Source organism: Coregonus lavaretus, assembly GCF_964263955.1.
Source record: "Coregonus lavaretus genome assembly, chromosome: 6".
Classification (NCBI taxonomy): domain Eukaryota; kingdom Metazoa; phylum Chordata; class Actinopteri; order Salmoniformes; family Salmonidae; genus Coregonus; species Coregonus lavaretus.
Window position 1 is genome coordinate 4,536,154 of NC_139993.1, and position 9,762 is coordinate 4,545,915.

Genomic DNA, 9,762 nt, shown 5'->3' on the forward strand with positions numbered 1-9,762 from the left:
CTTCAATGCTGTAGAAATGTTTTGATACTGTCACGAGAATTTTTATCTCTAATACTCAAACTTTTAATAATCCCCAGAGGGTGTAAGACTCTAGTTAAGGATGAATTAAACAATTCTCCAGTCTGCAAGGGATCAATGAGAGCGCTCTGGCGCCAAAAACACACACCGCCTTTTTATATGCATCCGCGCAAAGGACTTTGCTCCACCCACCTTTAGGCGGCATGTACATTTCCACAGCATAGAATTGTAGAATAATAGTGAAGACATCAAAACTATGAAATAACACATATGGAATCATGTAGTAACCAAAAAAGTGTTAAACAAATCAAGATATATTTTATATTTGAGATTCTTCAAGTAGCCACCCTTTGCCTTGATAACAGCTTTGCACACTCTTGGCATTCTCTCAACCAGCTTCATGAGTTAGTCACCTGAAATGCAATTCAATTAACAGGTGTGCCTTCATAAAAGTTAAGAAGAAGATATCCCTATTTGGTAAAAGACCAAGTCCATTTTATGGCAAGAACAGCTCAAATAAGCAAAGAGAAACGACAATCCATCATTACTTTAAGACATGAAGGTCAGTCAATACGGAACATTTCAAGAACTTTGAAAGTTTCTTCAAGTGCAGTCGAAAAAACCATCAAGAGCTATGATAAAACTGTCTCTCATGAGGACCGCCAAAGGAATGGAAGACCCAGAGTTACCTCTGCTGCAGAGGATAAGTTCATTAGAGTTGCCAGCCTCAGAAATTGCAGCCCAAATAAATGCTTCACAGAGTTTAAGTCACAGACACATCTCAACATCAACTGTTCAGAGGGGACTGTGTGAATCAGGCCTTCATGGTCGAATTGCTGCAAAGATACCACTACTAAAGGACTCCAATAAGAAGAAGAGACCTGCTTGGGCCAAGAAACACGAGCAATGGACATTAGACCGGTGGAAATGTGTTGTTTGGTCTGGAGTCCAAATTAGAGGTTTTGGTTCAATCCGCCATGTCTTTGTGAGACGCGGTGTGGGTGAACGGATGATCTCCACATGTGTAGTTCCCACCGTAAAGCATGGAGGAGGAGGTGTTATGGTGTGGGGGTGCTTTGCTGGTGACACTGTCTGTGATTTATTTAGAATTCAAGGCACACTTAACCAGCATGGCTACCACAGCATTCTGCAGTGATACGCCATCCCATCTGGTTTGGGCTTAGTGGGACTATCATTTGTTTTTCAAAAGGACAATGACCCAACCCACCTCCAGGCTGTGTAAGGGCTATTTTACCAAGGCCTGGCCAAGGTCTGGCCTCCACAATCCCCTGACCTCAACCCAATTGAGATGGATTGGGATGAGTCGGACGGCAGAGTGAGGGAAAAGCAGCCAACAAGTGCTCAACATATGTGGGAACTCCTCAAGACTGTTGGAAAAGCATTCCAGGTGAAGCTGGTTGAGAGAATTCCATGAGTGTGCAAAGCTGTCATCAAGGCAAAGGGTGACTATTTGAAGAATCTCAAATCTCAAATATATTTTGATTTGTTTAACACGTTTTTGGTTACTACATGATTCCATATGTGTTATTTCATAGTTTTGATGTCTTCACTTTTATTCTACAATGTAAAAAAAATGTAAAAATAAGGAAAAACCCTTGAATGAGTAGGTGTGTCCAAACTTTTGACTGGTACTGTATGTTTGAATTACATTAACTCTCATACAGAGTCTACACAGACAGCAGACACACAGGGTATTTACTTTTCACATCAAATCAAATCAAATTGTATTTGTCACATGCTTCGCAGACAACAGGCATAGACTAACAGTGAAATGCTTTTTCATAGTATATTAATGGACTTCTTTCACTCCTACATGTTCAAACATACAGCTTCTATTTCTCTGGTCTATGTGTACTAATAACAACAGTGCATTTGTATTCTAAACCTGTTCTACCTCTACTCTTGAGTGTTTGTGCATCAACAGTGTATAGTCTATCACTAACCTTCCTCTATCTCTCTCTGATCTCAGTGTTAGTGGCCTTAAGCGTCTGGGGATGCCGGGCATGCCTGGAGGCCAGGACCTAGAAGCTGCGCTCCGCTGTTTATCTGACCGCCAGCAGAGCCATGCCTCAGAGCGCCCCTTCTTTGAGGTGGAGCGCGAACGCAAACTCCGCGCCCTGGCCGCCGCCTACCAGGGGTGCAGCGAGGAGGGTGAGGAGGTGGGCGAGCTGGGCTCCAGCGGGTTCCTTACGCCCAACGACAGCCTGGTGTCCAGCTCGGTGGCGTCGACAGGCACCAACTACTCCAATGGCAGCTCGCTGCACTCCTCGGCCGGATCGGGGGGCTCGCGCTCCTACCTACCCGATCGCCTGCAGATTGTCAAGCCCCTGGAAGGTGAGGAGGGAGGGGGAGACCCTGTTTTGTGTTCTTTGCTGAGATATTAGGTGTGCGGTAACTCGACTGTCAGTTTTATGGTAACTTGCCTAAGGTTGCTAGACTCAATTACAGGTGAAACTATGAATGTAGTCTCTAAAGCTGAAAGTAGACACTCTTTACAATTTTTTCCTTCTTTTAATATGAAAAATATGCATGATTAGAGAAATACAGTTTATTAATAAATAAATAAATGTGTTATTCCCAACATACAACAATGCTAACTATATCGCCCTTCCTCTCCACGCCAGGTTCAGTGACCCTGCACCACTGGCAGCAGCTGGCCAAGCCCAACCTGGGAGGCATCCTGCACCCTCGTCCGGGGGTCCTCACCAAAGACTTCCGGGAGCTGGAGATCGACCTCCAACACGTCTACAGCCTCAACGACCTGGAGGAGGACGAGCCTGACCTATCACAGCTCTCCCACAGCCTGGCTGCCGGAGCCATGGGTAAGAAAAGAGGCCACAGGGTAGTGTTTAGTTGAATTTAGTAGATACGGTTGATAGGGTCTCAATTGTGAGTGAAGACATTCACTCATACACACACAGTACACACTCATTCCTCTGGTCCCTCTAGTCTGGTGTGAAAATCTGATCGTTTTCCCTTCTCCCTCCAACGGAACTCTTTAGGTCCGTCAGATTGGGTAAGGGAGAACGATCAGGCATTGACACTGGAACCTTCTATTTGGATAACATGTCTACTGTGGTCCATATCCCCCTAAGTTCACCTGTGTGGTAGGTGTGATGTTACTAAACAGTTTGAGTCATTCCAACTCATACTGTCGTTGTATATCGTACATTCTCCCATCCGTGTCATTTGGTGGGTGGCTCTGGGATTTTCCTCATCCATTGTGAGTAGTTGTGTATGTGTTTGTTGTTGTGTGTGTGTTTTTGTGTTGGTGTGTAGTTGTGTAAAGTGTGTCCATCATCCACAGTCACTCCTCTATCCTCCGGCCCCAACCTCCCCCAGACCCTTCCCACCCACACCGTCACCACCTGTCGGGGCCACCACCCCTCCCTCCTGCTCCCCTCCTTCTCCACCAGGTAAGATCTGGGAATCACTCACACACAACTATTCATTGGTAACACTTTATTTTACTGTCCGGTTTCACATATATATATTTTGTATGCTTTATTTAACCAGGAAGGCCCTTGAGATATTTTTTTCGAAGGAGACCTGGCCAAGAAAGCAGCGTACAGTCAAGTGCAAAAAGTTACATGTTTTTTGTCTGGTATTTACTAAGAACGTATATATGGTGACAATGAATACTTCCTGGAAGTTTCATCAAAGACGTCAAAATAATAGGTAACCTGGTACTAAATGGTATGGTACTAAATGGTGTTTGAAATTAATCCAAAGCAACATAAGTAATTACCAGGCAGTGGACTGTTGATGGTCGACTGACCTAAAGCTCAGCTACTATTAAATGAAATGTGCATCTGAATGGAAGTGTGCAGAGACTTTTCCCTGTTTCTCCAGTTGTCCATTTTGCCTCCAGCACCTTCACTAATCGGTTTTGGGTGTGCTGTAGATTCTGCCTTTTATCCCCAGGTAGTGGACTGTAAAATGAAGTGAAATCCATTTATTTTTCATTAATTTGCCTTTTGGTATTCATTCAAACGTTAATTCATTCATTCATTAAACCAAAGACCAATATTAGTAATAACGTGAAAAGGTATTTACAATACACCACTCTGAAAACAATAGCAGCTTCGCTGTGCTGCCCCATTTCTCTCCTCGAAAGTACCTTGCTACTTTGTGTGTATAGCAGTCCTTCTCTCTCCTCCCTTACTCAATCCCTCTCTCCTTACCACATGTCTCTCCCCTCAGTGGTAGGAAACGCTGGTCCAAGCACTTTCTTCAGCTCTAAAGTGGGCTTCATAGGCAAAGTAAGATCCAACAGGCATGGACATCTTGGGAATGATGCAGGAAAATTATATATTTATCCCCTAACTTTTCTAAACCACTCCCCTTCTAACTCTGACCCCACCCAACCCCTAAGTAAAATTATTGATCATATCCCCATGCTGAGCCTTGAACAAACACTACTACAAAGTCATGGAATGAATGCACTCGCAGCTATGACAATGCTTCAACTTTCCATGCATAAAACAAATTGATGTTCTTGTGTCTATTTAAATGACTTTGAGGTTTAGTATTAGATTATTGGGGCCAAATCCTAATTTAAGATACACACATGTAACTCAAACTTTAATACACACAGGTTTCCCATTCCAACATCTTAATGCCTGCTTCTCTATTAAGGATTTGGTCCATTATCTTGAATCTACTTCATAAAAAACATGTCACTCACTTGCTTGGCATGCTAACTTGGACAACACTTCCTGATCCCTTCCAGATTCTTCCAGGTAAACTGCACGACCCAACGGCAATCCTCTTTTCAGTTCTCAGGCTGACTATCGAACTGACTAACACCATCTCTAACCCACCCTTACAGGCAACGAAACTAACTAACCACTCTTAACTAATGATGCACTGTTACTAATGCTGCTAAGCTTATACAGTGGGGAAAAAAAGTATTTAGTCAGCCACCAATTGTGCAAGTTCTCCCACTTAAAAAGATGAGAAAGGCCTGTAATTTTCATCATAGGTACACGTCAACTATGACAGACAAATTGAGAGAAAAAAATCAAGAAAATCACATTGTAGGATTTTTAATGAATTTATTTGCAAATTATGGTGGAAAATAAGTATTTGGTCACCTACAAACAAGCAAGATTTCTGGCTCTCACAGACCTGTAACTTCTTCTTTAAGAGGCTCCTCTGTCCTCCACTCGTTACCTGTATTAATGGCACCTGTTTGAACTTGTTATCAGTATAGAAGACACCTGTCCACAACCTCAAACAGTCACACTCCAAACTCCACTATGGCCAAGACCAAAGAGCTGTCAAAGGACACCAGAAACAAAATTGTAGACCTGCACCAGGCTGGGAAGACTGAATCTGCAATAGGTAAGCAGCTTGGTTTGAAGAAATCAACTGTGGGAGCAATTATTAGGAAATGGAAGACATACAAGACCACTGATAATCTCCCTCGATCTGGGGCTCCACGCAAGATCTCACCCCGTGGGGTCAAAATGATCACAAGAACGGTGAGCAAAAATCCCAGAACCACACGGGGGGACCTAGTGAATGACCTGCAGAGAGCTGGGACCAAAGTAACAAAGCCTACCATCAGTAACACACTACGCCGCCAGGGACTCAAATCCTGCAGTGCCAGACGTGTCCCCCTGCTTAAGCCAGTACATGTCCAGGCCCGTCTGAAGTTTGCTAGAGTGCATTTGGATGATCCAGAAGAGGATTGGGAGAATGTCATATGGTCAGATGAAACCAAAATAGAACTTTTTGGTAAAAACTCAACTCGTCGTGTTTGGAGGACAAAGAATGCTGAGTTGCATCCAAAGAACACCATACCTACTGTGAAGCAGGGGGGTGGAAACATCATGCTTTGGGGCAGTTTTTCTGCAAAGGGACCAGGACGACTGATCCGTGTAAAGGAAAGAATGAATGGGGCCATGTATCGTGAGATTTTGAGTGAAAACCTCCTTCCATCAGCAAGGGCATTGAAGATGAAACGTGGCTGGGTCTTTCAGCATGACAATGATCCCAAACTCACTGCCCGGGCAACGAAGGAGTGGCTTCGTAAGAAGCATTTCAAGGTCCTGGAGTGGCCTAGCCAGTCTCCAGATCTCAACCCCATAGAAAATCTTTGGAGGGAGTTGAAAGTCTGTGTTGCCCAGCGACAGCCCCAAAACATCACTGCTCTAGAGGAGATCTGCATGGAGGAATGGGCCAAAATACCAGCAACAGTGTGTGAAAACCTTGTGAAGACTTACAGAAAACGTTTGACCTGTGTCATTGCCAACAAAGGGTATATAACAAAGTATTGAGAAACTTTTGTTATTGACCAAATACTTATTTTCCACCATAATTTGCAAATAAATTCATTAAAAATCCTACAATGTGATTTTCTGGATTTTATTTTCTCATTTTGTCTGTCATAATTGACGTGTACCTATGGTGAAAATTACAGGCCTCTCTCATCTTTTTAAGTGGGAGAACTTGCACAATTGGTGGCTGACTAAATACTTTTTTTCCCCACTGTAGCTATGTGTTTATTTTGTATGTTTAAGTAGGCAAATGACAAGCTGAGTATCTCATTGGATGTGTGATAACAGCACTGCTGTGTCTGATTGGTCTTTTCCTCTTTTCCTGTATTTGCAGCCTTTGCTCTCGCAGCCTGTCCGCTTGTGGGAGCTGTGAGCATCTGAGCACCAAGTCGCCCTCCTCCTCCAATCAGCAGCATTGTGGGCTGATCTTTGACCCTAGCCAGGGCGGTGGCCACCACTCCACCTCCACCCCAGCACCTCCTCTATCACTAGGACTCCTGAGGCTGCTGGAGGAGCAGGGCATCTCCGGCTCCACCGTCCCCTACCCTTACCACCAACTGACCCCACTCACAGCCCACACACACCCCACAACGGTAGAGGAAGATCGGGATGGAGGTACATTCAAGATGGAGGAAGAAGGGAGAAGGAACATTTTCAGCTTCAACCTGGTAGAGAAGCTGAGGAGTCTGGGACTTCACAAGGTGGCGGCCCGAGGGGTGGTGGACTGGAGAGAGAACGGAGAGGAGAGAGAAGCAGTCAGGCAATACAGATATCCACCTAGAGTCTGAGAACAACTGGGAGAACTCCCTCCCCGCTCCTTCTCCCCTTCCTCCTCAATCGTCATTGACTTCAATCCACATGCTGGCTATGCCACTGTACCGCCATTTTGTGTTTCGGGCCCACAGCAATACATTGTAAAATGGAGACTCGGGAGAACCATAGAGCCATATTGAGTTTCTGTTACGTCTACAGTCGCTCTTCTTTTTGTAATGGACTCCTGTATTGTAGATACTAGGTCTCCACGACAATGTGTGACATCATGATCATTCTCAGGAGAATCACCTGATCACCGCTCCGGCTGGCTTGAACACGCGGAAGGGTTTTTGTTTTTTTATAAAATAAAAAGTTGAGAAACATGCGTTGCTTTTTTCTACCTGTGTTTCGTGGGTGTCGATGGTTTTACACGGTATGAAAGTAAGGGAATGGTGCTTCTCGTGGTGTTTTTTTTTTTAGAAAGGACCCCACCATATGTTTTCTAAAATAATTTGTTAATACCATCAAATACAATGACATGACCTTTTCATTATGTTGGGAAAGATTCAAGGTATCGTTATTTAAGAACCACCAAACTGACCACAGCAGTTAGTTAGTCACACTTAAAAAAAAACAAGATGCACTGGAATTCAGTATGTCCTTTTGCAATATATAGCTGCTATTAGAAAATGAAGCATTTGTGGGTATTAACCACATTCACTTTACTGTGGTAAAACCACTAACACTTCAATCACTCCCCATTACAGAATGGTGGAGAGACTGATACACTGACTGAACTTACTGAAAGTTTGTGACATTATTGACATTCACTGAGGTATACTACTCTGCTCTTTCCCAAATGTCCTCATTTAGCACTAGCAGTACTGTGCGTTTGTATGGCATCACACAACATCACCTGCTGCAAGTCATTGTAAAATGCTTTACTTCGAAATGCTGTCAAATATGTCAGTCATTGTGAACTTGTGCATTTATTCGAACCTCACCAAAAGCATTCAGGTAGTCTACCATGCTGTACAAATTTATTTAATGTCATCAGGAATAATAAAAGTTAGCTGTATGAAAAAATTAAGTTGGGCATTGAAAGTGAATTCCTCCAGTGATTGCACTAAGGGGGATACCTTACGAGGAAAAAGAAATACAAGCAAAGTGTCACCGGAAAAAAGAAAGGTAGAAAAACCAAATTATCAAGGACTGCATGCTTTTTTAAAATACTTTTTGGGCTGTCTGGATAATCAATTGTATATAAAAGGCGTAGGATACTGAAGATCAAAACGGAAAATGATAGCAAATTACGACAATTTGTGTTCAGAAGAAAATGAACCAAACAGCAATGCATATATTTCAGATGTTGAAATGGACTACTCTTTGCTGAAGTATGTGTTATAATCGCTGAGTTGTATGTGTGTATAAATTGTACCACCTGTAAATTAAAAAGTACATTGTATTTCCATCAGGCACACGTGAATGTGTGTTATTTTTCTACTCGATGGGCCGGTTTCCCGGACACATTAAGCCTTGTCCAAGACTAAAAAGTACACTCAATGTATATTCTGTGTCCGTGGAAACCGGCCCATGTCCTAAACAAAAACAAGAAAGTCCGTAGACATACATACTGCAAACATGTTTATTATGACACTTGGATTAAAAGCAAAAATCAAATGACATAAACCAATGTAAATATTCCTGAGTAACGCCAGTGCAGGCAGACGTTCCTCAGTTGGCCTCTGGTACGTCTCTACTCTGCACTTCGCCGTCCAAAGTCTACCCATCCTTGGTAGTCTCGGTCCGGACACTCGTTCATCATCTCTGCGAACAATACAAACCTACATGAACCAAACAGAAAAGTTCAATGTGCGTTTAAAGTGCTCAAGCGAACGACGATACACTTCTCTCTCTCTCTCTCTCTCTCTCTCTCTCTCTCTCTCTCTCTCTCTCTCTCTCTCTCTCTCTCTCTCTCACACACACACACACACTTAACTCAACTCGACACCACCATGTACCTGAGATGGCCTGCATGATTTTCTTGGACATGAACTCGCGCTGGTCCTCCGACAGGTGCGCCATCCTCTCCATCCGTGCCATGCTCATTTGAGTGTCTTGCTCCCGCCTAGCGACGTTCTCCGCAGCATTCCTCACTGCCTCCCCCCTGGCCAGTAGCTGTGGCAGTATCCCACCCTGTTTGGTGTTGTCATCCGACTTGGATACGGGCGATGTCAAACCAACCCCCACTAGCGCTGCCATGAGGGCGCACACCAACAATCCACTCATTGCCATGCCTGGACGCAGAATAATAGTTTTCTAACAATATAGCTTTAGATGATTAAAAGTAGGAAATGCAAAAAGCAATTTTGTGTGTGAAAGTGAGCGTCAATTACCTTCAAAGAGAGGTGATTGTATGTAACAGTCTGTACAAAATGAAGTCAGCAAGTGCGAATGATATTGCCAGTTCTTTATGTCAGGTCTTTTATACACAAAGGTCTATGTAACCAATATGGTCAAAGAGCAATGTCTGATAACAATGTCCAAGATAGATCTTTTGATTGATTGAAAAAGATGATGGAAACGCCATGCGTAATGGATACTTGGTGCCATTCTGCATTCAGGTGGGGCGCATCAATATTCTAATCGTTCACCTGGAAATGTGAGACAATAAAGTAAAATTCAG

At 43.5% G+C, this 9,762-nt stretch overlaps 2 protein-coding genes across 12 annotated transcripts in view; one reads left to right on the forward strand and one right to left on the reverse strand.

Annotated features, from left to right (window-relative positions):
• Positions 1-8,552, forward strand: part of LOC311131274 (trafficking kinesin-binding protein 1-like) — a 58,808-nt gene extending 50,256 nt beyond the window's left edge. For 5 of the 11 annotated variants that reach the window (XM_084164150.1, XM_084164149.1, XM_084164146.1 and 2 more), the window contains 4 exons: positions 2,009-2,373; positions 2,664-2,861; positions 3,347-3,455; positions 6,658-8,552. In XM_084164150.1, the coding sequence (XP_084020276.1) occupies positions 2,009-2,373; positions 2,664-2,861; positions 3,347-3,455; positions 6,658-7,111 (1,126 nt within the window). In that variant the 3' untranslated portion in view covers positions 7,112-8,552. Of the gene's footprint in view, positions 1-2,008; positions 2,374-2,663; positions 2,862-3,041; positions 3,147-3,346; positions 3,456-3,555; positions 4,929-6,657 lie in introns of those variants that run through there. The other 6 variants (XM_084164155.1, XM_084164147.1, XM_084164153.1 and 3 more) reach the window with 6 other exon arrangements.
• Positions 8,553-8,832: 280 nt separating this feature from the next.
• LOC311130536 (cholecystokinin-like) lies at positions 8,833-9,371 on the reverse strand (the record flags this gene model as incomplete). The annotated part of the gene is made up of 2 exons (XM_084163297.1): positions 8,833-8,903; positions 9,098-9,371. The coding sequence occupies 2 exons, from the start codon at positions 9,369-9,371 to the stop codon at positions 8,833-8,835; spliced, it is 345 nt and encodes a 114-aa protein (XP_084019423.1).
• Positions 9,372-9,762: the final 391 nt, after the last annotated feature.